The sequence below is a fragment of the Engystomops pustulosus genome, chromosome 11, assembly GCF_040894005.1.
Source record: "Engystomops pustulosus chromosome 11, aEngPut4.maternal, whole genome shotgun sequence".
NCBI lineage: Eukaryota > Metazoa > Chordata > Amphibia > Anura > Leptodactylidae > Engystomops > Engystomops pustulosus.
The window spans coordinates 69,551,763-69,564,499 of record NC_092421.1 but is presented as its reverse complement, the minus strand read 5'-3'; the positions used below and the strand labels follow the sequence as shown (position 1 = coordinate 69,564,499).

The 12,737-nt window shown below is 41.9% G+C and overlaps 1 protein-coding gene and 1 long non-coding RNA gene across 3 annotated transcripts in view; one reads left to right on the top strand and one right to left on the bottom strand.

Moving 5' to 3' along the window:
- Positions 1-12,737, bottom strand: part of CLCN1 (chloride voltage-gated channel 1) — a 107,651-nt gene that overhangs the window by 35,459 nt on the left and 59,455 nt on the right. For both annotated transcript variants that reach the window (XM_072130166.1, XM_072130165.1), the window contains exons 11-14: positions 12,489-12,573; positions 11,364-11,510; positions 8,411-8,480; positions 8,129-8,239 (exon numbers count right to left, since the gene is read on the bottom strand). In XM_072130166.1, the coding sequence (XP_071986267.1) occupies positions 8,129-8,239; positions 8,411-8,480; positions 11,364-11,510; positions 12,489-12,573 (413 nt within the window). The remainder of the gene's footprint in view (positions 1-8,128; positions 8,240-8,410; positions 8,481-11,363; positions 11,511-12,488; positions 12,574-12,737) is intronic.
- LOC140106014 (uncharacterized) overlaps positions 1-12,737 on the top strand; it is a 340,407-nt gene that overhangs the window by 324,284 nt on the left and 3,386 nt on the right. The window lies entirely within an intron of this gene.

Below are 12,737 nucleotides of genomic sequence, written 5' to 3'. Positions count from 1 at the left end.
TAGACTGGGGGCATAAATTCTATGTCTGGGGTAGGCTGGGGCCATTAATTCTATTTCTGGGGCGGGCTGGGCACATTATTCAATGTCTGGGGCAGGCTGGGATCATTAATTCTATGTTTGGGGTAGGCTAGGGTCATAATTCTATTTCTGGAGTAGGCTGGGGCCATTAATTCTATGTCTGGGGTAGGCTGGGGGCATAAATTCTATGTCCGGGGTAAGCTGGGGCCATGAATTCTATTTCTGGGGTAGGCTAGGGCTATTAATTCTATGTTTGGTTTAGGCTGGGGGAATAAATTCTATTTCTGGGGTAGGCTGGGGCCATTAATTCTATGTCTGGGGTAGGCTGGGGCCATTAATTCTATGTCTGGGGTAGGCTGGGGTCATTAATTCTATGTCTGGGGTAGGCTGGGGCCATTAGTTCTATGTCTGGGGTAGGCTGGGACCATTAATTCTATGGCTGGGGCCATTAATTCTATGTCTGGGGTAGGCTGGGGGCATTGATTCTTTTTCTGAGGCAGGCTGGGGGCATTAATTTTATGACTGGGTCATAGTAGGAGCTCTATCCATACTGGGGTGGCGTGGTGGGGGGGTTAAGGGGTTTAAAGGAGAGAAAGAAGAAATAAATTATCCTTACCATTACAGTGTGTTACATTATGGGGCACTATTTGTGTGGTACTAATATTTCAGGGGGCTCTATTACAGTATTTAGGGCACAGTATTGGTGGTAGCAGAAGAAGGGACAATGGGAAAGTGCAGAACATAAGACGTCTGTGTGGTAAACTCTGCAGGAAAGCTGTGTACCTGGAGGAAGAGACAAGGAGATGGTGGAACTAATGGAGAAGATGAGGAACGAGAACAATCCGAGGAGACGTCACCTGATGTCACTGGATGCAATAGGTGAGGATCTCATGTGTTTTCTGTAGCTGTATATGATAAATACGGATTTTTTCTGTGTTCGATTCTGTGTATATATGTCTTATTAAAGTAGTTATATCCCTGTACATAGGGGCAGTATTATAGTAGTTATAATCTTGTACATAGGGGCAGTATTATAGTAGTTATAATCTTGTACATAGGGGGCAGTATTATAGTAGTTATATTCCTGTACATAGGGGCAGTATTATAGTAGTTATATTCTTGTACATAGGGGGCAGTATTATAGTAGTTATATTCCTGTACATAGGGGGCAGTATTATAGTAGTTATAATCTTGTACATAGGGGGCAGTATTATAGTAGTTATATTCCTGTACATAGGGGGCAGTATTATAGTAGTTATAATCTTGTACATAGGGGGCAGTATTATAGTAGTTATATTCCTGTACATAGGGGCAGTATTATAGTAGTTATATTCTTGTACATAGGGGGCAGTATTATAGTAGTTATATTCCTGTACATAGGGGGCAGTATTATAGTAGTTATAATCTTGTACATAGGGGGCAGTATTATAGTAGTTATATTCCTGTACATAGGGGGCAGTATTATAGTAGTTATAATCTTGTACATAGGGGGCAGTATTATAGTAGTTATATTCCTGTACATAGGGGGCAGTATTATAGTAGTTATATTCCTGTACATAGGGGGCAGTATTATAGTAGTTATAATCTTGTACATAGGGGGCAGTATTATAGTAGTTATAATCTTGTACATAGGGGGCAGTATTATAGTAGTTATATTCCTGTACATAGGGAGCAGTATTGTAGTAGTTATATTCCTGTACATAGGGGGCAGTATTATAGTAGTTATATTCTTGTACATAAGGGGCAGTATTATAGTAGTTATATTCCTGTACATAGGGGGCAGTATTATAGTAGTTATAATCTTGTACATAGGGGGCAGTATTATAGTAGTTATAATCTTGTACATAGGGGGCAGTATTATAGTAGTTATATTCCTGTACACAGGGGGCAGTATTATAGTAGTTATATTCCTGTACATAGGGAGCAGTATTATAGTAGTTATATTCCTGTACATAGGGAGCAGTATTGTAGTAGTTAGATTCTTGTACATAGGGGGCAGTATTATAGTAGTTATATTCCTGTACATAGGAGGCAGTATCAATCTACTCTTTCTCCGAATTGCACATGTATGGCACAGGGGAAAGTTATATAAGGCTGATCGGGTTGTGTGTTTGCATCATTTACTGATCGACAGGTCACATTCTTTGCACATTAGATTCACTTACTAGCAAAAGATGTTCTTGTTTTGCATTAAGGCCATCTACCAACAATTTGTCTGTTATAACCCCACCCACATTATCTGACGACACCTACTTGTTTTGACTCCGCCCATAAAATGGGGCCACTTTTATAGTTTTTTCCAGGGCCATTTTAAATTCCCAGTCCGCCCCTGAATATACCCAACAATAATGTACAGTACAACTTTCTTTGTACAGTGCAATCTACAATGTTGCAGCTTCCTCTGCGGCACACAGAGATTCTCTCAGAAATATTGCACTATAACAAGCTTTTCCTCATATAACATATATTCCCTGTGTTGTACAGCCCATTGATGCTAAGCAGAGGCATCTCCACAGATAATCTAATGGCTGACGTCATTTCAAAAAGATACATAGGGCCACATTTATCACTTTTGTGCGCCTAAGTGTAGTAGTTGCGCCTAAATTATCACAAGTTACAACCATCTGTGATAAGTTAATTTCCTGCCTCTTATTAATCACTTTACTTTAACACAGTTTAGGCGCAGTTTAGGCGCAATGTTAGATTCGGGCACTTACATGTGATCCTGCTACAAGCTCCTCTCTGCTTCTCCCACAGCCCAGAATGAAGATAACACTCACAGCAGCACCCAGGTGTGTGACACCCTGCACCCAGTGACCTCCTCAGCAGGGGCTTCTCCTGGAGGGGATCCCCCAGTGCTGATCTCCTGCTGCACCCCTGTAATTCAGCACAATATCCCCCTCAGACACACTGGTGATACTGTGCAGAATTACATGGGGGACACTAGTATATAGTTTCTGCAACATTCTGCAAACTTCTCTTGCTCTTGCTCTGAGCTCAGCGTTTTGCAGAATGTTTTGTAAATAGAAGGTGATGAAGTGTAAATAGAGTCTGCAGCTCCTGTCTGTAATGTATCTAATGTATCTATTATATGTTCCAGTGTCTGCAGTGTATCTAATGTATCTATTATATGTTCTAGTGTCTGGCTGAGCTCTGCTGCTAGAAATGAGCTCTTCTGCAAAGGGGCTCAGTGCTTTCTTCTCAGATAACGCCACCTTCGGGCTGGAGTGTTTTTGCGCCCGTTTTTGCTCTTAAATGAAACGTTGCAAGTGATAAATATCATTAGGCGCAGCAAAACATCTGGATTGGTAAGATAGATGAGGGAAAGCTGCTTATTTTTGCTGCGCGGCTAGTTTGGCGTTTAGTCGCAAAAATGGTGCAAAAACGGTGCGCCTGAATGAAAAGGCGCAAAAACAACAGAAAAAACAAGTGATAAATGTGGCCCATAGATTCTATTTTAACATTGTATTTGTCAATCTCAGAAGCAACTGATCCAAATTTTGAGTTTTGGCTGAGAGAGATAGATAGATTATAGATAAAAGATAGGTATTAGATAGATAGATAGATATTAGATAGATAGATAGATATTAGATGGATAGATAGATATGAGATAGATAGATAGATAGATAGATAGATATGAGATAGATAGATAGATAGATAGATATGAGCAGGGGCGGACTGGGAATTTAAAGTGGCCCTGGAAAAAACTGTAAAAGTGGCCCCATTCTGTGGGCGGGGTCAAAACAAGTAGGCGTGGCCTTGTGATGTGGGTGGAATTACTAAACTCCATAAAAACTGTATAGATGGTCTAAATCAACATGTGCACCACAGAGAAAGACTCGTACTGCCTCCTTTATAGAGAAATAATGCTTCTATTTTAAGAGCACACAACTTAATACTGCCATATATGTACACTAAAAACATACTACAATACCTTCTCTGATAAACAAGAATGTAATTACCATAGTACTGCCCCCTATGTACAAGAATATAACTACTATAATACTGCCCCCTATGTACAAGAATATAACTACTATAATACTGCCCCCTATGTACAAGAATATAACTACTATAATACTGCCCCCTATGTACAAGAATATAACTACTATAATACTGCCCCCTATGTACAGGGATATAACTACTATAATACTGCCCCCTATGTACAAGAATATAACTACTATAATACTGCCCCCTATGTACAAGAATATAACTACTATAATACTGCCCCCTATGTACAAGAATATAACTACTATAATACTGCCCCCTATGTACAAGAATATAACTACTATAATACTGCCCCCTATGTACAGGGATATAACTACTATAATACTGCCCCCTATGTACAAGAATATAACTACTATAATACTGCCCCCTATGTACAAGAATATAACTACTATAATACTGCCCCCTATGTACAAGAATATAACTACTATAATACTGCTCCCTAGGTACAGGAATATACCTACTATAATACTGCCCCCCTATGTACAAGAATATAACTACTATAATACTGCCCCCTATGTACAAGAATATAACTACTATAATACTGCCCCCTATGTACAAGAATAAAACTACTATAATACTGCCCCCTATGTACAAGAATATAACTACTATAATACTGCCCGCTATGTACAAGAATATAACTACTATAATACTGTCCCCTATGTACAAGAATATAACTACTATAATACTGCCCCCTATGTACAAGAATATAACTACTATAATACTGCCCCCTATGTACAAGAATATAACTACTATAAAACTGCCCCCTATGTACAGGAATATAATATAACTACTATAATACTGCCCCCTATTTACAGGGATATAACTACTATAATACTGCCCCCTATGTACAAGAATATAACTACTATAATACTGCCCCTTATGTACAAGAATATAACTACTATAATACTGCCCTCTATGTACAAGAATATAACTACTATAATACTGCCCCCTATGTACAAGAATATAACTACTATAATACTGCCCCCTATGTACAGGGATATAACTACTATAATACTGCCCCCTATGTACAAGAATATAACTACTATAATACTGCCCCCTATGTACAAGAATATAACTACTATAATACTGCCCCCTATGTACAAGAATATAACTACTATAATACTGCTCCCTAGGTACAGGAATATACCTACTATAATACTGCCCCCCTATGTACAAGAATATAACTACTATAATACTGACCCCTATGTACAGGAATATAACTACTATAATACTGCCCCCTATGCACAAGAATATAACTACTATAATACTGCCCCCTATGTACAAGAATATAACTACTATAATACTGCCCCCTATGTACAAGAATATAACTACTATAATACTGCTCCCTAGGTACAGGAATATACCTACTATAATACTGCTCCCCTATGTACAAGAATATAACTACTATAATACTGCCCCCTATGTACAAGAATATAACTACTATAATACTGCCCCCTATGTACAAGAATAAAACTACTATAATACTGCCCCCTATGTACAAGAATATAACTACTATAATACTGCCCCCTATGTACAAGAATATAACTACTATAATACTGCCCCCTATGTACAAGAATATAACTACTATAATACTGCCCCCTATGTACAAGAATATAACTACTATAAAACTGCCCCCTATGTACAGGAATATAATATAACTACTATAATACTGCCCCCTATTTACAGGGATATAACTACTATAATACTGCCTTCTATGTACAAGAATATAACTACTATAATACTGCCCCCTATGTACAGGAATATAACTACTATAATACTGCCCCCTATGTACAGGGATATAACTACTATAATACTGCCCCCTATGTATAGCCAGACAGCCCCTGCCCCGGTGTATATAGCCAGACAGCCCCTGCCCCCGTGTATATAGCCAGACAGCCCCTGCCCCCGTGTATATAGCCAGACAGCCCCTGCCCCCGTGTATATAGCCAGACAGCCCCTGCCCCGGTGTATATAGCCAGACAGCCCCTGCCCCCGTGTATATAGCCAGACAGCCCCTGCCCCCGTGTATATAGCCAGACAGCCCCTGCCCCCGTGTATATAGCCAGACAGCCCCTGCCCCCGTGTATATAGCCAGACAGCCCCTGCCCCCGTGTATATAGCCAGACAGCCCCTGCCCCCGTGTATATAGCCAGACAGCTCCTGCCCCCGTGTATATAGCCAGACAGCCCCTGCCCCCGTGTATACAGCTGCCAGCCCCTGCCCCCGTGTATATAGCCAGCCAGCCCCTGCCCCAGTGTATACAGCTGCCTGCCCCAGTGTATACAGCTGCCAGCCCCTGCCCCAGTGTATACAGCTGCCAGCCCCTGCCCCAGTGTATACAGCTGCCAGCCCCTGCCCCAGTGTATACAGCTGCCAGCCCCTGCCCCAGTGTATACAGCTGCCAGCCCCTACCCCAGTGTATACAGCTGCCAGCCCCTGCCCCAGTGTATACAGCTGTCAGCCCCTGCCCCAGTGTATACAGCTGCCAGCCCCTGCCCCAGTGTATACAGCCGCCAGCCCCTGCCCCAGTGTATACAGCTGCCAGCCCCTGCCCCAGTATATACAGCTGACAGCCCCTGCCCCAGTGTATACAGCTGCCAGCCCCTGCCCCAGTGTATACAGCTGCCAGCCCCGGCCCCAGTGTATACAGCTGACAGCCCCTGCCCCAGTGTATACAGCTGCCAGCCCCTGCCCCAGTGTATACAGCTGCCAGCCCCGGCCCCAGTGTATACAGCTGCCAGCCCCTGCCCCAGTGTATACAGCTGCCAGCCCCTGCCCCAGTGTATACAGCTGCCAGCCCCTGCCCCAGTGTATACAGCTGCCAGCCCCGGCCCCAGTGTATACAGCTGACAGCCCCGGCCCCAGTGTATACAGCCAGTCGGTCACCCCTTTATACAGCAGCCCCCGGTATACAGCAGCCCCCGGTATACAGCCAGCCCAACCCAGTACATAAAAATAAAAACACATGAAACTCACCTCTCCGACGCTGCGCCCCTGCTTGATCCAGTCCCGCCGCGGTGACAGCTCCGTACGGGCCGGCGTTGCACAGACCATGACGTTGGCAAGAGTCTGACGTCATGGTCTGTGCGACGCCGGCCCGTACGGAGCTGTCATCGCGGCCGGACTGGATTAAGCTGGGCCGCAGCGTCGGGTCGTCGGAGAGGTGAGTTTCATGTGTTTTTATTTTTTCACCGGCCCCACCAGTCCAGGACCGGCCCCGGACCGGCCCTAAACCAATCGGCCCACCGGGATTTCTCCCGGTGGGTCTTATGGCCAGTCCGCCCCTGGATATGAGATAGATAGATGAATAGATAGATATGAGATAGATAGATATGAGATATATAGATGAATAGATAGATAGATAGATAGATATGAGATAGATATTAGATAGATAGATAGATATGAGATAGATAGATATGAAATAGATATGAGATAGATAGATAGATAGATAGATAGATAGATAGATAGATAGATAGATATGAGATAGATAGATATGAGATATATAGATGAATAGATAGATAGATAGATATGAGATAGATATGAGAGAGATAGATAGATATGAGATAGATAGATAGATAGATATGAGATAGATAGATAGATAGATATTAGATAGATAGATAGATAGATATGAAATAGATATGAGATAGATAGATAGATAGATAGATAGATAGATAGATATGAGATAGATAGATAGATATGAGATAGATAGATATGAGATATATAGATGAATAGATAGATAGATAGATATGAGATAGATATGAGAGAGATAGATATGAGATAGATAGATAGATAGATATGAGATAGATAGATAGATAGATATTAGATAGATAGATAGATAGATATGAAATAGATATGAGATAGATAGATAGATAGATAGATAGATAGATAGATAGATAGATAGATATTGTTGAATCTGCCAGTTCCATTGTACATTGTATAACAACAGCATCCTACAGACCCTCACAGCCGACATTAGGGTCTTTGGAGCTCCACCATGGAGTCTGTCATTTTCATAGGAGAGCTGCAGGCTGAACAATTTTTCTGTCAAATATGACAGAATGTGGATGACAATCTTGAGATGTATTAGCCAATCAGGACGTATTACCAATGACTGCATAGCCTCCCGGTAGTATCTTGTAGATCATTCCATCAAATAGAATTCCATTGGGGAAGAGATAAGCCATCAGTTCTCCAACAATCCTCCCGAAGGCGGCCCCTGGAGGAGAGATGTTATATGATGTTCTGTCATGTTGTGCAACAACATAAAAGATACAAATATAGCAAAAAGGTATAAAAAAAGATACAATAAATATCCCTCAGGCTACAGGACATTAAGGGCAACTTCCATTCCTTGTCTACATCATCATCTACTCAAAGGTCCACTCACCTAACACAAACACCGGCATGAATGTACCGCAGGGTATGGGCATGGTGGTGGCAATGACAGACATGAGGAACTGGACGGAGACAAAATAGAAAGATAAAAATACCCAAATAATGCAATCATTCACCAACCAGGTATCAGAAACAATGCGAGGACACCAAGTGAAGGATTAAGAATCCATGCCATTTTTTTTTTAGATGGATGTTGGAGTATTTTTGGGCCTGACCAGGGCCAAGTGCCCAGAGTGCCTAAATAATGCAAATGCTAATCAACCACTTAAAGGAAATCTACCACCAGGAAAAAAGATTGTACCACCAGCACATTTACAGCTGGTGTGCGCCCCCAGGATCCACTCTTATTTTAGCTTCCTATGCCCTTGTTTTTACAAAAAAAGGCTTTAACAATTATGCAAATGAGCCTCAGGAGCTCTGGTTCCATTGTTGTTAGTTGAAATAAAATTTATTTTTTTTTTTTTTGTAAAAACAAGGATATCTATGGAAGCTAAAAGAAGTGTGATACTGCCAGAAGGGGTACACACCAGCTGTAAGTGTTCTTGATTTACAATCCTTCATCCTGGTGTTAGATGTCCTTTAAAGAACATGAAGTGTAGCTGCACATGTATGAGGACCAAGTGTGGGATGAGCAATTGGGAATTTGGATGTCTATGCTTTCAGTGTTAATGCTGCTCTTCAACAGACTGGAAAACAAAAATATTTTGGTATCGACAATAGATTTATTTTGGGCAAAAACTTGATCAGCCTATTGATACCCTTTATCTTATGCTGAAACTAGGATATGTGGCTGAACGGGTCTGGAGACAAGGTTTGATTGTTGTTTACACCAACGGTCAATGATGGTCTTCAACAGATCAGAAATAAATTATCAAAGAACTTTTTGGGGGCAAGACCAGTGCTGCCCAAGGACTGGCATCTTAATTTTTAATTTTACTACAGACTTAGGGTCCAAGTTTGCAATTAAGTGTCCATTCTATTTGTGTCACTGATGGCCTTCAATGACCTGGAAAAATTTTTGATATGTTCGACTATTTTAGTTGAGACCATGACCAACCAATGGATGCACTTCATTCAGAAAAATAGGCACTTGCAAAATGTGGGATCAGGTGTCTCGGCTGTTCATGCCATCACTGTCAATAATCTGTCATGAAAGGGACACTTCACCTTCCGAGAAGATATTGTTATCGGAAGAGTAACAAGTCTAGTCATAATTTCTCTAGTGAAGAAGTTTGTTCCTCTTTTTTACTAGAGTTGGTTATATTGATGACGTTCTTTGGAAAGTGTAAGAATTGGAAGGGCGTCGCATTGTCAAATATTCACTGTTGGCTTCTGATAAGTATCTAAAGGTTTGATCTCCAGTGCTTTATTATGACGAGACATGTTATGGTCCTTCTAGATGACCTTCAGCACGGACACAGATGTAATTACTACATGTTATCAAACCATAAAAAGCTGAGATCATAAACCGCGTAAAATGATTACATGAAATGGTCGGAACGATTTCCCAGTCAATAAAATCCAACAGTTTACAAACCAAACACTGATAAGATATGGTGGGGTGAAGAAGTCAGAAAACTGCATTATTTCATAAATCACATTGAGGTGGGGAAGGATCTTATAGAAAGCAGATAACACAGGATCATATAGAGGACAATAGGTGAGGGGGGATTTGCTCATCCATACTTCATCTCCCTGCACTAACCATAGATTGTGATAACTACTTTCTCCCATAGAAATGAATAGTTTATCTTTATAGGATATAAAATATGAATGTACAATGTATTGTCCTTTAAGGATTTCCAGAGAACTTTGACTTTGCATAATGATGATGGACAAACACTCGAAACAAAAGACATAACAGAGTTACACATTACATGAACAGTAAAGACAACTAAATTGGACTTATTTGAGCTTTGTGATGGTTGGCCTTCATCCTCATACCCTCATTATTCCTATTATGCAGCTCATAAAACTGGATAATTGTAACAGTCACACGACAGAAGGTACTTGGGAGTACCCGGGAGGAAAGTCTCTGTGGGAAGAGTCCAGAGGGAGGAGTCTGTGGACCCTCTGGACCACTACGGGAGATGGAGAGAGTACTAGCTGCTGCGGCAGGGTGCCACCAGGTCCTTCCACGGGTACGATTAGGCCCGCGATGGCAGGGAAGACAGAAGGAAAGCGGCTTGTCAGGATGAGCTGGAACTCACGGTAGGCAAGCAGGCAGTAGCTGGCAAAGAACCCAGGCGGGCAGAAATGAAGAGGCCATTGAAGGAGAGTTGGTGGCTTGGAGGCGTCTGGGAATGCTGGAGGACGGTAGCTACCAGGAGCATCTGGGAATGCTGGAGACAGGAAACACGGAGGCGTCTGGAAACGCTGGAAGACAGGAGCATCTGGAAACGCTGATGGGCTATCACTTTAACAGGAACCGCTGTGGGAAGCGAGGTGTGGAAACCTTGAGAATTCCTTGTAGAATGCTGAAACAATGCTGAAACGGGGAGTGAAGGGAGGTGCCGGATTATAAGGCCGGATTAGTAGAACCAATCCGGAGGACGCTGGCCCTTTAAGTCTGGACGAGCCGGTGTGTGCGGCCTAGGAGGAGAAGCCGGCGTGCGGCCTGGACGTGACCAAGGCAGCATCAAGAGCCAGGAGAGGTAAGTCTGGGCTGCGGGACGGGAACAAGCCACACAGCAGAGCACGGGTGTACCCGCGATCCGCAACATGGATTGCGAGAGCACCTGTGACAATGATGGAACCAAGGAGGCAACGTTTGTGTAGATCTTGATGTTGTCTCAACTTTACCTAGTCATTGGACAGCAGATGATGGCCAGCACAAGAGCCAAGGGAAACCTAGACAATGTTCTCTTCCTGACCATGTGATCTAGCATGTGGATAATTACATCATTAGACTCAATTTTTAACAACATTTAAAAGGTGGACATTACCTTCATGATGAAGAATAGAGGGAGGGTGACAAATACTCCAACAGGGTGGATGAACGCATTGGAACGTCCCAGTTCTTTCGTGTTGTTCACATACTTGGTCCAGGTGTGGTTATCGAATAGCACAGTGATGCTCTCCCGGGGCATAAGCTGTGGGAACATCCAGCAAGACAGAAAAAGTCAATGAGAGGAAGATCAAAGCAGCCTTAGAGAGACATAGACAGAAAGCTAGGCACACGTAGTGAGAGGAGGGGTGGACTCCAAATCATAAAGTAGGCCCCTTATCTTGGCTATTGACTAGTTCATTTATTATATCCTAATCATTTTGACCTACATGGATATAGTATCTACAGGACTCTTTATCCAAGTATCCCCATCCCCGCCCATGCAGATCCTGAACATCTAGCTTAAAAGTTTCCAACATAGATATTCCCAATCTTGTCCTAACAGTAGGATATCATTTTACAAGTTGGCTTCTCATTGTATGTAAAGTTTTTGACTTTCAATAAACCTTGCATCATGTGCACATTTTCACATGTGCACATACAGCATCCCCAGAGGAGAAATCAAGTATTACATAGTTCCCATAAAAATCATTAGAATAGGTCCTCCAGAGATGTTCTAAATCTGTAGACCCCTTTAAGTCAATATGGGAAAATTGGGCATAGGAAGTGTGATCTAGAATGGACTCACAAAGCATCCTGACAAGGAACTTTTTTTGAGGAGGTATCTCAAGGCATTAGTAGATAGGGCGGGTACTTGAAAATGAGTTCTTGTGGGCTCAGTTTTTACGACTTTCACTTTACGCTCCAAATGGTACATCTACTTTATTCTTTGGTTCGGTACAATCACGGTGATACTAAATTTATATAGGTTTTATTGTGTTTTAATAGATTTTCAAAAATGAAAACAATTTCGGACATTTGGGCAAAAAAATTTTTTAACTTTTTTTTACAACTTTTGAGACCATCTAAGATTTTATAATGATGCCATCGCCCTCTACTGCATTGCCCCTAAATGACGAGAATGTTGGAAATGGAAATAAGACTGATCTTACAAGGTCAAGTCCTCTCAATGGTCACGGCAATGAAGTTATTTTTTAGTTTCTCCATGATGACACAGACTTACCTCTCCAGCCATGAACTGCCCAAAACCCTTTGGGAACGTAAGTGTTGCAATGCAGAAAGTCACCACAGCCGGGTAAACAAAACGACTTGAGAAGAAAAGGAAAAATAAGATGAACTTTGGATAGTAAAAGTATCAATTGTACTCAAAATGGGTCCATATTTGGCGGGAAGAGAGATAAAATTAGGCATATCCACACAAATCCGTCTGACAGGCCACACCCAAAGATGGTGGGAAGTATCATATGTGGAC